This window comes from Salarias fasciatus, chromosome 4 (genome assembly GCF_902148845.1).
Source record: "Salarias fasciatus chromosome 4, fSalaFa1.1, whole genome shotgun sequence".
Lineage (NCBI taxonomy): Eukaryota > Metazoa > Chordata > Actinopteri > Blenniiformes > Blenniidae > Salarias > Salarias fasciatus.
In genome coordinates, this window is record NC_043748.1 from 16,591,733 (window position 1) to 16,614,850 (window position 23,118).

Sequence of the window (23,118 nt, forward strand, 5' to 3'; positions counted from 1 at the left end):
CTTTGTCCATCACCTGTCAGGTCTCTGGTTATTCTCTCACTGATAGCAGCTATGCAACAGGCTGGGTCCGACAGCGTGAAGGAAAACCGATGGACTGGATATTTCATCAGTGGGGTGGAGGGGGCTTTTACGGAAATGAAGCTTTGAAGAGCAAGTTCAGCTACAGCAGAGACACGTCGGCTCGGACTGTGACCATTCAGGGACAGAATATGCAGCCTGAAGACTCAGGAGTTTACTACTGTGTGCGTCTCCCCACAGTGACACAAAGCACCAACAGACCTGCACAAAAACAGGACAACACATAAAAAACAGTCAGACTCATTGACATGTAAGTCAGAATAAATAAAGGCAACCACAGTGATTTATTTAAAATGTTAAATATTTCAATTCATAAATTCAAGAATATTAGGCAATATCAAGCTTTAATATGCATTTCTCCCTCAAAAGTCTGCAAGGTGTTGTCTCTCTTGGTGATTAAAATTAAGAAAATGTTTTCCAAAACAAAAAAAAAAGTCTATCGCTGATCCTCTTCTGTCTGTTTGAGATTGTTCTCTGTTCAGATCAGACATGGACAAGTGGCGGCTCACAGGGCAAAAGCAGCAACATCCACAAACTTTGCTGGTAAAGAAAACATTCATTTCACAGATATTTGAAACAATCATCTTACGTAAACAAATGGACTATTTTTTTTTATATCACATGAAATGGTTTGCAACATCTTTTACTGACACTTTAATTAACAATGATTTAAAAAACAAAACAAACAAAAGAAAAACAAACAAACAAATGCACACAGTTAACAAATGTGAAAAATTTGAAACATGCAGGGGTGTCAAACATGCAGCCTGTGGTCCAGAACCAGCTCACCAGAAGACTCACTCTGACCTGTTATTTTTCCATGAGGAGGAGTCAATGCAAAACACATCTTCCACCTCTACTTACTGGCTGCTCAGAGAATGACAGACAGCAGTAAACAGGCAGTTTAACACGATGGCCTCCAGCAGCTTCAGACTACTGCTTTTAACTCTCTGCTGGGCAGGTGAAGCATTTCACAAACCTTATGTTGGTTTTCTATTTCAGTATATTGTTACTGACAGCAAGTGAAACTGTGTGTTTTGTGTTGACAGGAGCTCGTAGTCAGACTCTGACTGAGTCTGATCCTGTGGTCAAAAAGCCAGGAGAGTCCCACACATTGACCTGTACAGGCTCTGGAATCACACTGAGCATCAACTATATGGCCTGGATCAGACAGGCTCCTGGGAAAGGACTGGAGTGGATTGCCTGGTATGGCAGCGGTAGCAGTGGCAGCAAATATTACTCTGAGTCAGTCCGGGGCCGCTTCACCATCTCCAGAGACAACAGCAGAAATCAGCTGCTTCTGCAGATGAACAGTCTAAAAATGGAAGATTCTGCTGTTTATTACTGTGCCAGAGACACAGTGTGTGAGCTTAGTGTTACAGCTGTACAAAATCCAGGCAGCACGGTGGATGAGTGGTTAGCGCTCTTGCCTCACAGCAAGAAGGTCCCAGGTTCAATCCCCGGACCGTGCGGGCCTTTCTGTGTGGAGTTTGCATGTTCCTCCCCGTGTCTGGATGGGTTTCCTCCGGGATCTCCGGTTTCCCCCGTCAACCGATAACATGCACCATCGGTCAATCCTCCAGTCAGGTGATTCTGACCATTAACCTGACTCCACATCTGGAGATGGGTCCCCGGGCGCTCCCCGCAGCTGCCCACTGCTCCATACGGAATGCTTCAGTGGCATCGATGGATGGGTTAAATGCAGAGAACAAAATTTCGTTGTACATTCACTGTATAATGACCAATAAAGTACCTTACCTACCATCCCACAGTATTCTGTTCTCAGGTTTTCAAGACTGTTTTTTAAGGGTTGTGTTTTACTTCAGAGACTTTTTTTTTTTCAAAAGTGAAAATGTGTTTCAAAAGTGAATTCAGACAAACATTGTGTCGTAAACACTTGCCACAAAACCAAACATGATCACAGATAAATGACTCTTTCCTAATGTGATGGGAAATGGAGTTAAAGTGAAATAGTTTGTCAAAAAATAATTTTTCGATTGAATACCTGACTGAAAAATGCATAAATAAATCACAATCTAAACTAAAATTTAACACACGGACACACAACAAACAGACATATCTGTTGCTTTGTAATGTATGGTGGACTGTGTCACATTTAGGGGGGGTGGTACATGGAGGAGGACCCAAGATGGCAGGCACTGACGGAGTAGACTGAATAACTCACATTTATTGTCCATTCAGAAAAAACAAGATCCACAAAATTCAACAAGTTTGTTTGTTTGTTTGTTTGTTTATTTTGTTTCGAGCTGAATTTCATTCACAGTGCTCGGCAGTAAACAAAAATTACATTACAATATACAAAAATCATTACAATCAATACAGCATAATACAATAACAAAACACATTTATATTAGCTCGAAAAGGAGAGGGATGAAGTAACACTTATTATCTCCCACCCCTCTTTACTTTAACTCTTTAGCTAAAGATATTACAACCTTCATTGTTACACAGTTGTGTTCACAGTACAATTTATAACACTTCCTTTTTTATAAACAAAAATCATTTCCCTTAATATATTTTTCAAAAGTAATTTCTTTCAGTTTCTTTTTAAATAACTTCATATTTGGACATTCCTTGAGCTGCCTCCCCAGGTTGTTCCACAATTTTACCCCTTGAACTGAAGGACAAAGTCTTTTCCGTTTATTATTCACCCATCTAACTTTAAAATTCTGTGTATGACGTAAATTGTACCCTACTCCTACTCTTTTAGAAAATAAAAGTTGGATGTTTTTTGGAAGATTGTCCTTACTTGCCCTAAATACAATTTGTACAGTCAATAAATCAACAATATCTTGAAATTTTAATAATTTAGAATTTGCAAAAAGTATGTTTGTATGTTCTCTGTAACCAACACCATGTATTATTCTTATTGCTTTCTTCTGTAAAATGACAAGAGGGTGTAATGCTGTTTTATAGTTATTTCCCCATACTTCTGCACAGTAAGTAAAATATGGCAAAACTAATGAACAATAAAGTATACGCAATGAATTTTTATTTAGATCATGTTTTGCCTTATTTATTACTGAAATACTTCTTGAAACTTTTCTTTGAACATGGCTTATATGTGATTTCCAATTAATTTTATCATCTATTAATACTCCTAAGAATTTTATTTCATTTACTTTTTCAATAATTTTATCATCCAACTTAATTTCAGCATCATTTGTTCCCATGTTTCCAAACACCATTAACTTGGTTTTCCCCAAGTTTAATGACAATTTGTTTCTATCTAACCACGATTTAATTTTTTTCAATTCTGCATTCATCTCCTGCTCTAATGCCTGGAGGTCATCCCCAGTACAAAAAATAGTCGTATCATCAGCAAACAAAACTAACTTGAGAACACCTGAAACTTTACATATATCATTTATATAAAGAATAAATAAAATGGGGCCCAATACTGCCCCCTGTGGGACACCATAAGAAACATCCAACAACAAAGAACAGAAATCTCCAAGTTGTACAAATTGTTTTCGGTCAGTCAGATAGCTCTTTACCCAGTCCAATACTCTCCCTCGGATCCCATATCTCTCTAACTTATCTATTAAAATATCATGGTTAATAGTGTCAAAAGCCTTCTGGAGGTCAAGGAATATTCCGATTGTGTACATTTTATTCTCCAACGAATTTGCTATCTCCTCAACAGAATCCAGAAGTGCTAATGCAGTTGACCTATTTGACCTGAATCCATACTGACTTTCATTAAGTATTTTATTTTTTTCCAGAAATGTATTCAAACGAGCAACAAAAAGTTTTTCTAATATTTTGGAGAATTGAGAAAGTAGTGAGACTGGTCTATAATTTGTAAAATCATGTTTGTCCCCGGCTTTATACACTGGAATTACTTTGGCTACTTTCACAAGTACACACAAAAAAGGAGGCCCACCATGGACTGAGGTACTAAATCCAGGACTCTGAGCTGCATCAGCAAAAGGGCAGGAACACGAACATCAGCAGCACAGACTTGAATCAGAAGACAAGCAAACATGGCATGACGACAAGACGATCCCAAAACCTCAGAACAGACAGAGATCCCTCATCAGCCCAGAGCACCAGGTGATGACAATGACTAATCAGGCTCAGGTGAACGACATCAGGACAGGGAACAGCAATCAGACATGAGGAGGGGAAGCCACAGAGTCTGAAACGAGAGACGACGTTAGAAACAACACAAACACAGACAGGACAAAAGATGAACCATGACAGATTGATCATTTAAATGTTTCTTTGATTTCAAGGAACGACTAAATCAAACTGAGGAGCAGAACTAATGTGACTGAAAATGATTTCTTTATTGTTGATCAAAATACACTGAAAAATGTGACTCTCAAATTCATTTAATTATCCAAATATCAAACACTGAAAGTAACAAGCAGTCAGATTGCTTGGTTGGTTGTTTTGTTGCTCTGCATTTGACTGTAAGAACTGAACGTATGGACGGAGCTGGGCCTGTGCAAATTCTCACTGAGATTCAGTCTGACATCATATTTAAGAGGATTTTTTGGACTTGAAGACAAAGAATCTCAGTGTCACCATGGCTCACAGAGATCTGATGCTGTTTGTGGTCATTTTGTTTCTTTTAGGAGGCGTTCATGGTTGGTCCATAACAGAATCTGAACCAGTTTTAAAAAGACCCGGTGAGTCTCATGGACTCATCTGCGCAACATCAGGATTAGACTTCTCAAGCTCAGTCTGGACCTGGATCAGACAGGCTCCTGGAAAAGGTCTGGAGTGGATTGCTTTTATCCACACATCCAGTACTCCTATCTATTACTCCCAGTCAGTCCAAGTCTTGACGACGTCAGGATCTCCTGATTGATTTAATAGTTCTTGAATGTGTTGCAAATTCACAGGAACGCAGCTTGTGCTCCACTGCAACCTTTTTCTACACAATGAAGGACAAGTTAAATAGAGAGAGACAGAATAATAAAAAAGCAAATCTTTTTTTATTGGTATGTTCATCTTATTCTCTTGTTCATACTGGGGAAAATTCATGCAATTATGAAGAATATACTCCTTGTTTCGTATCCGTCATGTCAAACATTTCTCTTTTTTTGGCTCTGGATTTTGGGCTCAGTGTCAATATTGAAGGATTTTTCAGACACCAGGAGGGTTGAATTTAATTCCTGGTTTTAGGTATGAATGGAAGTGTTGAATCATGCTGCAGCTGACATGTAAATTAAAGTTTCGACACAGAGTCCATCTGGAGGACATGTCCTTACACCTCCTACTGAATTCATTTGACTACATGTAAAGTGAGGGTGACTCAAAAGGAAGTGTGTGCCTGTGTGTGAGTCAGAAGACAACAGAGATCACATTAGTTCAACTTCAGCATCAACCATGTTCTCTGAGGCTCTACTGCTGCTGACAGCTGCATCCTGTAAGGAGCTTTCAGTAGAACCACACAGATAAAAACACTGGAGAATAGGAATGATGGAGATGACTTTTATTTGTGTTTTCACAGGTGTTCTCAGTATTGATCTCACCCAGCCAGAGTCCATGGTTGTGCAGCCTGGACAGTCTTTGTCCATCACCTGTCAGGTCTCTGGTTATTCTCTCACTGATAACAGCTATGCAACAGGCTGGGTCCGACAGCGTGAAGGAAAACCGATGGACTGGATTTCTCATCAGTGGGGTGGAGGAGCTTTACGACAAAATGAAGCTTTGAAGAGCAAGTTCAGCTCCAGCAGAGACACGTCGGCTCAGACTGTGAGCATTCAGGGACAGAATATGCAGCCTGAAGACTCAGGAGTTTACTACTGTGTGCGTCGCCCCACAGTGACACAAAGCACCAACAGACCTGCACAAATACTCAATAGAACTCAAACATGAACTACATTGACTGCCAGATAACACATAAATAACAGTCAGAAACAGAGAGAAATAAATGAGCATTCAAAAACACAGGCGTGATATTTATTTAATTTGATAATTATTTCAGTTCAGCTAATGAAATCGATTTACATCCAGCTTCACGATGCACAGACAATGAAAAGTTTGGCGTTTTCCCCTCCAAAGTCTGCAAGGTGTTTTATGTCAACTGTATCTCTGATGAAATATAAGTAAATGTTTACCCGTATAAAAAAAAAAAGAAAAAAAGTCCATCACTGATCCTCTTCTGTCTGTTTGAGATTGTTCTCTGTTCAGATCAGACATGGACAAGTGGTGGCTCACAGGCCGAAAGCAGCAACATCCACAAACTTTGAAAGTAAAGAAAACAGTGATTTCAGATATTGGTCAGAGGATGGTCATCAAACAACATTACTACCATTTTCAAGGTGAAGAAAAGCAAATGCATGTTGATATACAATTCATCCTTTCATTTAAATTAACTTCAATTATGATCAGAATTTTTTGGGAAAAATCTCCTCAGTCAATTTTGACACTGTGGTAGTGAGAAGGAAATGTTTGCAGTGCTTTGAGATTAAACTCTGAACCATCTGTGTACTTTGCATTTCTTTTATCAACCAACAGAGGGAAGTCTATGCAAACTCTTCCTGTTTATAAAGCCATAGTCAGCACCTCCCAAACAGTTTGTGGTTGAATCCTGAGAGACTCAGACGTATTTGAAACAATAATCTTAAACTGCAGAACTATTTTTTCCGAAAACACAGCATGAGAATGAAGAGCAGACTTCTCTGGGGTGTATTATTTGTTGTCACTGTTCATGGTGAGACAATAACTTGATCTTCTCTTTCTGATCTCTTTTACTTTGGATTATGATCATATTTGTTTTACTTCCAGGAGTTTCAAGTGAGATCCAGCTGCAACAATCTTCTCCAGAGGTGAAACAACCTGGAGAAACAGTGAAGCTGTCATGTATCTTTTCTGGTGGTGACATGACGAACTATTACATGCACTGGATACGACAGAAGCCAGGAAAGGCTCTGGAGTGGATCGGGAGAATGGACACAGGTTCAAACTCTGCTATCTATGGCAGCTCCTTTCAGAGTGGCTTCATCATGACTGAAGACGTGTCCAGCAGTACCCAGTACCTCCAGATCCAGAGGCTGACAGTAGAGGACTCTGCTGTTTACTTCTGTGCTAAAGACACACAATGACTGAAACCAGTGGAGCAGCTGCCACAAAACCCAAACACACTATCTAGATATTCGCATTTATCACATCTCCCACAGAAACACATATTGAGGCACTGAGATATATGAGCTGAAACATATTTGCACGTATTTTGCAGTAAAATCATAAAATGTTAATTCTATTTTTCATGGATCTTTTTCATTACTTTGTGTTGCAGAAATAGAACTGTTAAATGAAAGATCAGGAAAGAAAGAAATACAGTCTTCATAATTTTCATAATAAAAATAAATACTGGAAACACACACGAATTAAGTGTTTTCAAAAAGTCAGATTAAAATCAATACACCCCAAGTAGAGTTAAAGGGTTCAAAGGTAAAGCATGATTTTTTTTTCTGCACAAATGTGGCATTTTAAGCAAATAATCACAAAAGACCATGAACAAAATCCACCATAAACACAAAACTGACTTTTTTATTATGATCCCCAAAACAAATATTTCCTAGCAGGTTCCTCTTCCTTCTGGTCCCATGATCTGAAACAGGAATAAAATGTTTGTTTTTCTTTGTCTGAAAGTGGATTATTCTGCTGAGACAACAGCAGGAAGCAGCTGTCTCTGAAAATTCTTAAAATGAAAAGAAGAAGAACTTGACTGTTTTTTTTTTTTTTGTCTGTCATTAAACTTGTACTGACCCAAGAACGCTTCTGAAACACATTGATCATAAATAATTGTCTCTGAATGGAAGATTGATTCAGAGTAGAGGTCATAAAATAACACTGAAACCCAAAACTTAACAGTTACAGCAAATGCAGTCTTCAATAGATATGATACTTCTCCACAAAACTGAGTGAATAATTTAGAGTTGCTATAAGTTGGTAGTGAAAATAATTCATTAGTGCCCAGGGCAGACTCCTTTCAGATGAAACTGAGTCATATGAAGCTGGACAAAAATAACTTTGACAGCTCAGCTTGAAAGGAGACTTGGGGCCTGATTTATTCAAGTATTGTGAAAAAAACAGCTGTGAATGTGATATTACACACATCTGAAAGTGAGGATCAAGCAAAACAGCAAATGCTCATCATCAAATTAATCTGTTTACCTTCATGAACATGAAATATCAGGCAAGTGTCCCAGACTGTTCAAAATACTGTGAGGAGTTGATAACCACAGAATAATGGGCAGTGAAATGTGATTTCATTTGTGTAAACACGTGTTTTTCATGATTTGTGTCTATTTTGGGACTGCTGGTAATGTTACTGAACTATTATTGTGAGAGGAACTTTATCTTCATGAGGAATCTTTTCCTTTTATCAATTCTTCAGTCAAACCAAATTGCTTCACACCCTTTGATAAATCGACCCATTAATGAAACAATTTTTCAAAGCATCAAATTTCCTTCTGTGCTCACAGGGAGTCAGAGCTGCAGCCAAGCACTGTATGGTGAATTCATGCAACAAACTCAGAAGCAATTCTGTTTCCAGCAGACTGTTCTCATGTCAGCAGGCCGACTGCATTCAAAACCATCACTGCAATCTATTTGTCTGAGGATGCAATTCAGCCATGGGTGTAAAAGACAAGAACATCTGAACAAAGCTACACATCTGTGAATTGAAGTGTTTCAATTCATCTAATTCACCTTAGTCTACCTAATAAAAAAACTTACTCATAGAATGAGCGCAATTTCTGATAAAATTCTAAAAAAATCAAGCAACCACCGCCTTCGACCCTCACATCCGGCAAGAAAAAACTCCAAAAACCCAGTGGGAAAAGAAGAAATCTTGGGGAGAACCACAGTATGGAGGGATCCCTCTCCCAGGGACAGACAGCTTTGGCAACAGCTAGCATGAGACAATAAGAAGTAAAGCCCAAGACAATGTTGAGTACAGTCCGTTGGACGGTCCAGCACAAGAACCACGGATCCCAGCAGTCGAACCGAAGCCAGTTCGCGGGCAGCACCGACAGGAGTGTCCTCCCGGTCCGGCCGGAGCTTGTTCGTAGGCCCTCGTAATAATGGGAAATCCTGTTGAAAGTTTTCAAGGAATCAGTTACAGCAGTAAGAGTTGTGAAAACCTCAAATTGATGTGTGTGAGTGTGTTTGAAGACAATGTTGATTCAGTTCCTGTTGGTACACTCCTCAGTCGTCTGGATATTATAGTTCATAAAGTATTTTCACATGAGATGCTGGAAATGATTAATTTTTCACAGTACAGTACTGTGAAAAATAGCTCATCAGTATTCATCATAGCTCAGTACTGTCTGTCCTGAAGATCTTTGGCTTCGGGCGTTTCCCACGATGACTTCACTGAAAAAAAAAAAAAAAACTTTATTCATGACTTTGGATCTGCATTTATTTTACAACACAAAATCCAATCTTGAAAATGAGGACAGTTCATTCACATTAATCATTAGTTCTTGAAGATCAATGATCCCCATGATACACCTCATACTCTCTCCTCAACAACTCTTCTCGTGACAAGTGCAAGATTCATGTCGTTTGAAATTATTTTAAACTCTTACTGATTATTTCATTTATTCATTTATAACTATCAGTGTTGAGGATCTAAAAAAATTGAGAAAAAAGTAAATAAATAATTTTCTGACATATTACCAATACAATCATTTACAGTTGTGCTGCAGTGTTGTTCACAACTTGAATTGAACAAAATACTTTTCGCTCGTTAAAAAACATGAAATGCAAAATAAAACATTTTGTAATCCACATTTGCAACACAAATGACATTGAGTCCCAATACAGACAGATTTCTTGCTGCTGAGGTGGAGTCAATGCAAAACCTCAACATCCTCCTCCTCCACTTATGAGTCCTGTCGGTGTGACAGAACACATGACAATAAGATGGACGACACAACAGCATGGCTGATTCTGACTGTCTGCTGGGCAGGTGAACATCATCTCTGGTTGTCATTTTAAATATTTAATATGTGACTACTTCAAGTAATATTTTCTCTTTTTAAAGCAGGTGTGAATTGCCAGACTCTGACTCAATCTGAATCAGTGATAAAAAGGCCTGGAGAAAACCACAGGCTGGTCTGCACAACCTCTGGATTCACATTCAGCAGCTCCTGGATGGCTTGGGTCAGACAGGCTCCTGGAAAAGGACTGGAGTGGGTTGCAACTATCAGCCATGACAGTTCGGAGCTCTATTACAATCAGTTAGTTCGAAGCCGGTTCACCATCTCCAGAGACAATAACAAAGAGCAGCTGTATCTGCAAATGAACAGCCTGAAAACTGAAGACTCTGCGTTGTATTACTGCGCCCGACACCCACAGTGACAAGAGTTACATGAATGTCTGTACAAAAATCGATCCTTCAGATTTCTCTTTAATTCTATAAAAAACAAACAAAAAAACAAACAAAGAACCAAAATTTGGTGCAATACACGTGCATCCTCCAATCCAGAGGATGAAAGAAAAAAAGATATTTTTTCCTAACTCAAGTTCCTAACTCCTTCAACACGCACGCACGCACGCACACACGCACATACGCACACACACACACACACACACACACGCGCAGTCTTGTATTTCTATCCTTGTGGGGACCGTCCATTGACTCCCATTCATGTCTAGCCCCTAACCCTGACCCTTACCCTAACCCTAACCCACACCACAACAAAGCCTAACCCTAAAGAAATGTTTTTGCACTTTTACTTTTTTCAGTAACAACAACATGGTCAAGAAAACACTGTTTCTCCTACTTAGGACCGGAAAAAGGTCCCCACAAGGCACGTCGTTCCACGTTTTGCTATCCTTGTGGGGACATTTGGCCCCAACAAGGATAGAAATACGAGAACACACACACACACACACACACACACACACACACACACACACACACACACACACACACACACACACACACACACACACACACACACACACACACACACACACACACACACACACACACACACACACACACACCTATCTATGACTGAACTCCATATGAGAAGGGATCCAATTTTTCTGACAGAATTTTTGACCCAAATGCTTTATTTTTTTAAACACAAAGGTTACTTTGCCTCCGGGGTGTGACGACAGACTCATGAGATGGCTCTCCACTGAACGTTCCTCAAGGCAGGGAGGAAGTGTTATGCCCAGTCAGAGCCCTGGGATGCGAAATTGACACGACCACAGGAATTCCCACCTCTGAACGTCCTTCTGTCTGTTACGGGGCCCTGATGGAGGCTCTGCTCTCTCCAAGGAGCACTTATGCCACTGAATCATGGATACCATTGGCCATACATATTAGACGGTGAACTGCTCTCTACTATCAGGCGTGTGCTGCCACTCCACCAGAGCGGTGTTCACATCTTGGGCCGCCCTGAGGAGAGTCCCCCTGGACAACATGTCAGGTTTGAGCCCAGCAGCAACCCTGAAATAGGTAAACAAGAGAACACACCAGCAAAAGGAACCAGGCAGAGACAGATATCAGTCTTACTCGTGAGGGTTTTTTCTAACGCAACATGTCCCGGCATCTTTTTCATGGTTGTAAAGCATGAATTGTTGTATAACACTCCCCATCCACTGGGCGTGGTCCTTGGCTCAGCAGAGCTTCTCAGTAAGGTTGGTCTCTGGAATTCCTCATGATTGTGCAGTCATGCAGCATTCAGAGCTTTCAGCATCACCTTCATTACATTACAGTTAAGAATGTACGTAACTATGGTCGTATGAATCCTGGATGACTGCCAAAACACTCTTTCACTCAGAATCTGCAGTCACGAGGGAAAATTCTGTAGGAGCCGAGTTTGTGGTGACACCAGAATGTTATACCTTCTAGGGTCACCCAGGGGTCACAGGCAGGCCAGCAGACAGCTTTGCCTGGGCTCAGGACAAGATATTGTGAGATGGGCCCAGTCAAAAAACCGGAGTTGCCCTTTAATAAAGGATTTTTAACTTTCCGTCACTCCGCTGGTCCACCCCGCCACGGAGATGAGCGCACTTTTGACAGTGCGAAAATATGCATACACGCTGTTGTGGACCAGCCTCAAACCCAGTGGGGGAAACACTGCTGTTTAGCCCCGAAAAGGTGTGTGACTTTATTTTGACCTGTGCAGTTTCACACAATATAGCATTGGCCGATATACAATATATAATATAGACAACATATTTCAGCAGAGTGAATGGATACAGAAGAGTCACTGAATTTCTTATGGTGGTTAAAGTGACCATGGTTGCAGGATATTATAATGTCCAGGGTTTTTGCTCATATTCTACACAGTAGAATTGGTGGGGATGAAGGACCTGCTCTTTCCTGCACTGAGGGTGTCTCAGTTGGCCTCTGAAGGAGCTGCTGAGCTCCTCTGCCATCCGGTGCAGTGGGTGAGAGCTGTTGTTCAAACTGGATAAGAGCTTGGCCAACATCCTCCTCTCACCCACATCCTCCTCAGAGTCCAGTGGGCAGCCCAGGACAGAGCTGGCCCTCCTGACCAGCTTGTTGAGTCTGTTCCTGTCCTGCTCTGTGCTGCCCGGGGCCCAGCAGACGGCAGCGTCGTGGATAGCAGAGGCTCCCACAGAGTCATAACAAGTCCTGAGCAGAGGTCTGCACACTGCGAAGGCCCTCAGTCTCCTCAGAAGGTGGAGGCGGCTCTGGACCTTCTTGTGTTGTGCGACCAGTCCAGATGTGGATGGTGAAGAGGAAAGGTGAGAGGACGGTGCCCTGGGGCGCCCCGTGCTGCAGACCACCACCTCTGACTCACAGCAGCGCAGCCGCACGTACTGTGGACGGTCAGTGAGGTAGTCGATCCAGTCAGATGTCTGTCCACTCCCCCTTCCTCCAGCTTCCCCCGCAGCAGCGCCGGCCTGATGGTGTTGAAGGTGCTGGAGAAGTCATAGAGACGGCAAAGAACCTGTCATTACTTCAATATCATCTTGTTTAATACCCCAATAATACAATGGTTACAATAGAAAAACGCATTAGTGATGACTATTACTATATGCCACCTTTGTGCATTTTAAAAATGGGAAATCTAAGGTTAAAAGCTTGTAAATGTCGCAACAAAGATTGTTTTCATTATGGATATGATTTGGCCAACTTTATGATTAATTTTTCTTTAATAGGAAAGGTACCATATGCCTCTACTTATTCAATGACTGTAATGATTTTCAGACACAATAAATTGCATCATATTTTGTGCACCACTACATGCAAACTCCCATTTCTGATATCGATGCCTTTTTCTTTATCAACTGCAAAAATTGCATTCTGTCTCCTCCACACACCAAACACAATTTCTTAAATGGGTTCAGGTGCATTTTCATAGTAATAACATTGAGCATTTTCCAAGAGAATGTCCTGAAGTACAAGTGTAAATAACTTCACTTCATAATTAGACTCAAATTTAACTTCAAATTCTCTCAAACATAATTTTAGTGTTTTTATTCAAATGAGTACTTTTAAAATATTCTTTCAATGTGTGTTACAATGACACTGTTCTGTATTCAGTTTGAAATATATTTGTAAAAAAATGTCTAAAAAATATATTTGAATGGTATCCTTTTGAAATTACACATGAATTTCAATTAGAGTGTATTTTAATTCAATATATTTCTAGAAATTGTAATATATTGGAATTATTTTAAAATGTGTTAAAAGTTTTACCGTGAAAACATGCTGTTAGTATACTTGCTACATATTTATAAAAACTACAATTTTTGGAAGCACATTTTCAATATACTACCCACAGTATGAATATACCCATCATTATACCAGATACAATAAATAATTCAAAATAATTCTCCTCAATTAAATACATTGTCTTTACATGGATGTGTTGAACGAAATAGAGTTCACAAGGTTTCTCAAAGCAAGATGGATACATTGTTGCAAATATATGACTTATTTTAGAAATGTTTGCCAAAAAGATTACCCTAAGTTATTTTTTATTTAGAAATTGATTTTGTGAAGATGTATGCCTTCTTATGAATTTACATCGATATTTATGTGTTTTCTTCAGCAATCTGAACATTTGAAATGGTCTTTTATTTTGTATAAAAGCCACAATTTTCATTCTTTAAATACTTTAAGAAAAAAAGCAACACTGATACGTAAACTTACAGAACAATAACTAAGACAAGCGAAATGCCAGCAGTTTGATCTCACACACTCATCTTGGTAAATTACATGAAAAAATGGTATTGACTTACAAAAGAGATCGATCAAGAAATTCACATTTAGCAGTGTATACCTGTTGAATTTACAATAATTTATGAGTTTTTTATGTTTCTTCCTACCTACTGATGGTCCCACCCTTTGATTCCTCAGTGGACTTAACAGTGATCAGTTTTTGTCATGAGGTTTGTCAGTGTGGTGGCTGGGGAGCACTGTGACACAAACCCTTACAAAAACCTCCAACCCACATTTCCTCACTCATTTGTTGCTTTCAATTCAAGAGGACACAAAAAGAAGATTTTTCATGGGACTACAAAGTAAAGACCATACCAGGAGATGTTCACAGCTTTAATAACAAAGGTAAGTGAACTGATAGTTAAAAGATCAAACTGATGAAATGAATCCATTCGTAAAACGTCTCATCAGAAGCTGGTCGAGAATCTGCTTAGAAGAGATTTTTACAGGAGTACACCTTGGTAACATAGTTTATCATTGTTTAATAATAGCTCGTACTTGTATCAGGATTTTGAAATGTTAATTTAAAGTTTTGTTGATGTGTTCCTAGTTTTTGTTCAGGCAGTGAGTGGAGCTGCAACACTGTGTATTCATTTGACATCTGGGGCGCTGGCACCTACGTTGAAGTGAATTCAGGTAAGAACATATATTTATTGTTCGTATTTTAATTTTACATTGTTTTTGTATGTGAAGAGGCACTAATCTGTGTTCTTTATATTAATGTAAGAGCTAAGTTTTCACAGTGAAACTCAATGAGTATGCCACACTGAAGATGTTCTTCTGTTCAGTATTTTAAATGTAATATTTATATCTTTATGTATTATTGATTTCTTCATTACAAAGGGGGCCACGGACTAAAAAAATCTTCTCTTCACTAAGTGGATTAGTCATTTTTAGCACTTTTCCCCCAACTGCTGAGGATATTCTGAAATGAAGCAACAGCAAAACGAAACATTTATCAGAAGTAGATCAACTGGATGTTTGTTTTTTTCTATTTTCTTATTTCACCATTCAAGGGACTATAGTTGGTAACTTCCACATTCCCTTACAGTTCAATGTAAATAGCAGTAACTCACTGAGGATGGCTGGATGCATTTCATTTAAAAACATGGAATATATTGAGACTTTATATTTGAGGCTTTGTACACATAAAGCATCTCTTCAGTCAAAATATTTCCGTTTGAAAAAAGATGCTCGAAATGTACCAAAATGTCATCAGTGAGTTTTTTAAGCTCCGTAGGTTAACCCCTCCCTTTATATTTTATTGTATTGATAGCTGCCTCCTCGGTCAGTCTTAATATTGTTGTGATTATTCTCATGATATTGATCATGATTGTTATTTTTATTGATTGTATTGATCGCAGTACATGATGTGGAATTCATTCAAAGGTGTTGTGGTAAAACGCTCCTCTTTTGTTTGTTCATTTGTGTGCTGGAGAGTTTTACTCCACTAAACATATTTTGATGAAGAGATTTGTTGTCTGCATCTGAAGGGAACGAATTGTTTTGACATTTAATGCACAACATTATAAAGGTGCTATTTACCAGCGTGGCAGTTTCTGGAGCTTATCTGTCATACATTTCAAAACTGAGAGACATTTGTTCTTCACCTTGACATTTTTTCATTACCTTGACGAAGATTTTCATTACAGACTTCCCATGGTTTTAATGATCATGAATATATCACACACTTAAGTCAAGAACATTCATACAAATTTGTGACATACCTGAATTTTTTTTATTTTTTATTAAATGGTGCATTTCCTTTAAAACATGTTTTGCAGGAACACAGCCTGCTCGACCTGCTCTTTTTCCTGTGGTTCAGCGCACCTCTGGGACCGGACACAAAGTGACTGTTGGCTGTCTTGTACATGATTTCAGTCCAAAAAGTACTTTTCAGTGGACTGATGGGAACGGGAACGATCTGACCTCAGAGCAATACCCTCCAGTGCAGCGAAATAACACATATACAGGAATCAGTTTGATCAAGGTATCAAAACGGGACTGGAACTTAAAGAAGAGCTTTCATTGCTCTGTTAAACATGGTGAAAGCACCAAAAGTGTCATGGTAAAGAGTAAGTATTTCATATCTTACTGTCCTCTACTTCCATGCATCACTTAATCTTTCATTAACCTTGAATTGTTTCTATGTTCCACAGACAGTGACCCAGTGATCTCTGAAGTGAAGGTAAATCTGGTCTCAGTGGCGAGTGGAGAAGATCAGATGCTGGTGTGTTCCATTCAGGATATCTATCCACAAGAGTTGCAGGTCAAATGGAAGAAAAACTCTCATTATTTGAGTCAGGATAATGAACTGACTATACAAAATAATGGGGACATATACTCAGCTGTCAGTATCCTCAAGGTCAGAAATTCAGAATGGAACTCTCAAAGTGTTTACGTGTGTGAGATAACACACGAGGGGATGACACTCACAAAGGAATTCTCCGAAGGTACAAGATATCTCCACTTATGATGCTCTCCATGTTCAGCTGATTTACATTGGTTATGAAATGATTTTTTTATTTTTTCTGAATGTTCTCTCTCGTTGCTCCAGTCACAGTGGTGTTGAGCAGTTCAAATCTCAAAGAGATTCACGACAACAACCGGGCAGAGTATGAGTGTGTCGTCTCAGGACGGAACGACTCTGTCCTACGGAGTACGACCATCAAGTGGCAGATTGATGGACGGGCGACCACGGACAACATTGATGAGAAAAACGTTAAAAATGGCAAAAGCAGCAAACTGACAATGACCCTCACACAGTACAGCCAAGTCAGCAAAGTGAGCTGTTCTGCCGTTAGTGAAGACATGACATCGTCCACTCGAGAGCTGACTGTCCACAACGGAGGTATGTCGACATCTTGATCAAGGCAGCACTTTAGGCTCATACATACATAAATATTCTAAATCTGTGTTTCAGATGGGAGTGAGCCAAAAGTGACCGTCATCAAGACAGACATCAATCAGGGATCTTCAGCCGAGGTCACTCTGGTGTGTCTGGTCTCCAGTGGCGTGCTGCAGGATTACTACATCGCTTGGTCAGAAGATGATGGACAAAGCAGTGGAGAGTATCAGGATGGCATCACGACCACTTCACAAAGAACCAAAAGTGGCTACTTGGTTACAAGTATTTACACCACCACCAGGGAAAAGTGGAAGACTAACATGTTCCACTGCAACGTATGGACGCCCAAGTTCAACGTGACAAAAGGAGTGTCTGACGCAGAGGGTAAATCCTGCGAATGTGGATCAAAGTAGATCTGGCTTTAAATGTGGTATTTTGTATTTTGTGTTCATGTGTCGTCGCTTCACGCTGTGGCCAAACAGAATCATGTCATCTGTTAACATGTTTTGTCTCAATCTGCTTCTGTCACAATGTCTTCGGTTGTATGCTGAGTGTTTCAAATAAATGTTGATGTTGCATGGAGACGCTTTTGTTGCAAATGTACATGAGAGACACCATCTCAGAACAAAACAAGGTGAACACAGTCAAATCAGGAGAGAAAGCTGACACCAAACACACGTATTTACTCCTCTGCTGAAACAACTACATGATGGAAAACACTTTTAAACGAGAGTAAAATTAGATAGATGGATGTGTGCACACACTTTGATAGTATAAGCTTCTCACTGTCATCCATCAATATTTGTCACTGTTGCTTATTGGTCAGTCATTTATCAAAACTTTCATTTTAAAAAACAACACATCAACTAAAGTGCATTACTTGGTACAAAAACAGGGATGGATGTGTCTTACATGCACATCAGTGAAAGTTGATCTACTGACATGAGGATCTCAGAGAACACACACTATCTACTGAGTGCATCTGCCCTCATGAAAATGAAATATCAGGAGAGGTTTATGCCAATTCAGAACAATGATGATTTGTTTGATAACTTTGTGCATGAGGGGATCAGTGCTCCATCCACTCATTTCGTAGCACAAGTAAACAATTTAGAAGCAGTAGTTTCCGACAAATTTGTATTTAAACCCTGATATTAATATTCCTGTTGGTGCAACGTCACTCTTGGTGTTCTTCTTTGCTGATCACCTGCAGATTGGACAGAAACTGGAAGCACAATCTATGAGCATGAGCGAGCAGTGTGGCACACTTTATACAGTTTGTGTGTGTGTGTGTGTGTGTGTGTGTGTGTGTGTGTGTGTGTGTGTGTGTGTGTGTGTGTGGCCAGGAGTGTGCAGCTTTAGTGTCAGTTTGGGGTTAATGTCATGAGTTTCTCATTTAACACAAGACAGGTAACTGATTTGTTTTAGTTTGATATTAAAAACATTTCTTTGAGGCTTTTTGGTCCAGTCTGCTTATGAGAGTAGTTTTATATAGAAAGAGGTCTATATCCCCCAAAATCCCCTCCAGAAAATCAGTCCCTGCACAATTCAATTCAATTCAAAAAACTTTATTTGTCCCAAAGGGGCAATTCAGAGCACGCAGAGCAGTCAGTGCAATAATGCATAATAAAATATGTACAAAAATTTAAATTTAAATAAGTTCAAATGACAATAATAACACACTCTAACAATGTCCAATGTACCTCCCTTTTCCTCAGGTGATCTTTCTGAGACGAGTTTTGTTCTGAGCTGCACCGATCACGACCCCGAGGATGAAATCAGCAGCCTGTGGTCAACAACATCCACATTCATATTTCTTTTCATCTTCTCTCTCTTCTATAGCATGATATTCAGTCTCATCAAGGTAAAACACCTTTTTTTAAAATATTTTTATTCATACAAATAGATGCATGAATGTCAGTTACATCAAAGGTTTGCATGTTAGATATTCTGCACTCATCCAACCAGGATAAATGACACACAAATGGAGTCTTGACCCTCTCTTCACTGTGGAATTTTGTCTTCATTCTTCATTTGTGCAGGGAGAAAAAAAAACTATCATTGATGTAAATATCAGTGAAAAATATTGATCATCCTGCAAGAAGACAAAAGTTTTATTATATTGACTTTTTGAAAGTGTTTACTCGCCATATATAGAACAGGATTTAACTTTCATAGATTTGTTGTTGGAAAAAAAAATCCCGTGTTGTTTTAAATTTGATATCAATTCTGGAAACATATATATATAAAAAAAACAATCTTAAAAACAAACTTAACAATCAACTTCAGTTCCAACAATCCAAATCTCACTGTGATGTCCAATCATATGATGATAGCTCTTGAACCACATTAATGTTTGATGTTTTCTTTTTGTTTTGTCACAGATGAAAGGACACTGAAGGCTGGGATGGCTGAGGGTAAATTGAGTTCCATTTCTTCGGATATTTTCAGAAAATCTTCTGTTTTTTGCATTTTTAAAGACTTGTGAATAATATGTGTGCATCAATAACTGATCAAACGTTAATAAAAATGACTTGTCTGAATACATTTCCTGGCATTGTGTATTTTTTGTGCATATGTTTTCAGTAATATGTTTTTTTATGATTTATATGTTTCACTTTTCTTGAGTAATTGAACAGATAAATTCTGGTTCAAAGTCATGAAATAGAAACACATTACTTAAGTTTTTAGTGATAGTATCTCTTTAAATATTTTTCACATGTGGATTTGCAGTCATGAGTAAAATAAATGCTACTTAGACAACCACATTTACATTTATTACCATGATTTCAACCAATGGATTTGCATTTTTGTCCAGATATTTTCATTCTGTGAAAGAAATTTCAGTTTTGCATTATTCTATTAATTATTCTACATCGTCATGATTCATTAAATAGTGGTTGAAATAGACATTTTGTATGTGTTGATATAATCAAACTGCAATTCAAAGTGCGACACAACTTAAAAGATGAGTAATGAAAAGAAAGCACTGTGTAATTTTAGAACTTTTTATTATTCTTCTGCTGCATATTGTATTTTTCCATCTCACGTTTATTTTCCTTAAACTCTGTAAAACATTTCATTGAGCGTCCTCAGACACCACTGTGTACCTTTGTCAGAACATTTCTAGGAACTTCTTGAAATCATCGCGCTGTAAAGGACGGTTATCAGGTCGGCTTTCAGTTCCCTGTTGTTTCTAAACATATGGATCACGTGGCCCTCATCTCTGCTCCTCTGGGACCGCACCTGCTGTTTGAAAACTTTGAGGAAACCGTCAGGTCTGGAAATAGATTTCCTCAAAACAAGGAACACAACAAGAAGTGGCAGAAGTACTCATATTCTTCTCATTTACATAGACGCACAAAGACTCTTGTAGAAGTCTTAATGTATCTCCATTACTGAGCTGAGCTGCTTCAATACGAGACTTTTGAACTCATGAGTTTGTGTAATGAGAGAAGAATATGACTATTATGAATTATTTCCATGTATAAATCATACAGCTTTGGCAAAATTTCTTCATCTTCTCTACTCTTGATGATAAACGGCTCCAAACAAACTGACCATGGAGGGGACGGTTAGAGGAATCAAGCCCGAGCTGCCACCACCACTTACTGCACAGGACAGACTGTTTTTCCTCCAGAGGTCTTTACTGATTCACTCGTCCTGAAGGCTCAGCTGGTAGAGCGGTCAGCGGTAAATTTCATTTGGAAACAGTCAAAAAATCTATAGGTGTTACTTTTTGTGACTGCATAAAAAAATACAAATGTTTTCAAACCCAGTGTCCTTGATAACTTTGACCCACATGTACCTTGTAATAAACAGTGTCCCACGTGTCATCTGATATTATTTAAAGGCATATTCGAGGATTCTCCGCCGATTTCGTACAACATGGCCGTTTTGCCATTTTTGGAGCAGTGCGCATGCGCGGCTCCCTCCGCATGAGGACTGAGGGGAGCGCGCACGTCAGCCGCATGTCAGTTTGTTTCCATCCGCGCAGCTGGAGCATCGTCTTTCTGCATAGGATTAAAACACATTTGTAATTATGTCGGACCCTTCTTCCAATCATAGATAAGAATATGATCCGTAAAGTGGTGTCTTACGTGTTTATGCAACAGAAACACATTTGAATGGGATAATAAACATGTTACCTGTCCAGCAGAAACTTCCCCACGTCGTGATCAGTCCTAAATCTCTTTAGTGCTTTGAATGTCCGCCACCTCGTGAAGGAATCTCTGAGTAAAACACGCGTTTCGTCCTTCTTTTCTATGGCCTTTCTTCTATCCTCTGCCATCTCAAACAATGTTCTTTTTTGTGGCTCGCCATCTTCGGAAGCGTTCGCGGGAAGAGCAAGCCGCTTCCGAATGAGGTGCTTTGGTCGCTCCCGCTGCATGTCACTTCCTAAACAATGCTCTGCGCATGCACGGCTCGAAACCAGAGCGCGCACAGAGGCGGCGACTCGACATGATATGTCATCACGCAAACGCGTTCCCACATTGACTGACATTATGACTGACCAATTACGATCTGGAACCATACAATTCTGATTGGTTCTGAGGATCCTCCAGTATACCTTTAAACTCAAAATTATCCAAAAATTATGTTTTTGAGAAATTGTTTTCAAGGACAGGCCACTGAAAACTTCCAGAAGTTCTGAAAAGGAACACCAAATTGCTTAACATGAAATCAAGACAACATGAGGGTTAAATATTTTTAATATAATGAACATAAACTGAAAATCTGAGTTTTAAGCAAAAATACTGATTCACTCAGACTTTGAGTCCGTCTGCGAAAATCCCCCATAAAGTGGAGTTGAACACCCTGACATTTTCACTCCCAGTTGAAACCAATGGTTCATTTTAACACAAAGTAAGTGTATTCAAGTTAATTTAGTTGTTTTTCTGTGAATCACCGATGTGTACACTCCTGTTTCTCTGCCTTTTCTTTTCAAAGGACTTTCTGTGTGTTGTTCAGTTCTCAATCTTAGAAGTTAAAACAAGCCAGTATTGCAAAAGTTGCATGAACTATTTATTCAAGTATTTAATAGACTAAAACATTTAAGTATATTCGAGTAATGAAGTACTTCTACTTTGTCAGTTTCGACCTCTTTCCATCAGGAACCATACAAATTTAATCATGTATAAAAATGCACAATTTAAAAATATATATGATAAAATTTAGATCTTTTTCATCGATTGCCACAATATCATCAGTATTTTTAAAGTTTTTGAAGTTGTGTGAAACATTAGTGATCTAACCCACTTTAATAACCACTCAGCTTATGGATGAACAAGAGAATAACTGAGTGAGGAATAACTTCTCTTTTTGAGCCAGACATGGAGACAAAGGATTGACTGATTCAACACTGTGATCTTGTCTCCACTGAGGCATGGGACTCTGTCAGCCAGTGGAAAGATGACTCCACTGAGTTGGAAATCCTGCTTTAACCGCCATCTCGTGGTCAAAATATGCATTTTCCAAGACAAGGCTGTGAAACGTGATGACTCCACTCTCAGCACAGCACGGCTTCAGCTTTTCCAACAGAGGTCAGTGCAGTGATGCTGTTCTGTTCTACAAGCTCTGTGCAGGAGATGACTTTCATTTCTGCCATGAGGATTTGCATGGTCATAAACTCAGGATGAGTCAAATGAGTAAAACTGTCACATTTACAAGGAAGACAAAAGGAAAAATTAAAGCATAAGTGTCAATGAGCACCAACGCAAACAAAGAATTTCCAGATCAATTAGTAAAAACAGAGTGAACTTTGTCACCTGAGAGCAACAAAGCATCTCTTGAATGTATACTTCTTTAGAGGGTGTTCATAAAATATAAAAATAACTTTAGGCTGTGTTATTGCTCATGTCTCTTCCTGTTTCAATGTTCGTCACAGTCAATACACCTAATTTAAAAAAAGACAGAAATGCAGAAGGACAATCATATTAAAATACAGCAATGATTTGAAGAATTCCACACTTCACCACTCGGAACTACA

At 39.1% G+C, this 23,118-nt stretch overlaps 2 protein-coding genes across 3 annotated transcripts in view; both read left to right on the plus strand.

The window, feature by feature from the left end:
- LOC115387512 (immunoglobulin mu heavy chain-like) overlaps positions 1-23,118 on the plus strand; it is a 78,409-nt gene that overhangs the window by 24,036 nt on the left and 31,255 nt on the right. For both annotated transcript variants that reach the window (XM_030090247.1, XM_030090246.1), the window contains exon 3: positions 14,897-14,901. In XM_030090247.1, the coding sequence (XP_029946107.1) occupies positions 14,897-14,901 (5 nt within the window). The remainder of the gene's footprint in view (positions 1-14,896; positions 14,902-23,118) is intronic.
- The window catches only part of LOC115387515 (immunoglobulin mu heavy chain-like), a 167,584-nt gene that overhangs the window by 21,572 nt on the left and 122,894 nt on the right, over positions 1-23,118 (plus strand). Inside the window, exon 3 of the mRNA XM_030090249.1 lies at positions 21,490-21,495. Within this exon, the coding sequence (XP_029946109.1) occupies positions 21,490-21,495 (6 nt within the window). The remainder of the gene's footprint in view (positions 1-21,489; positions 21,496-23,118) is intronic.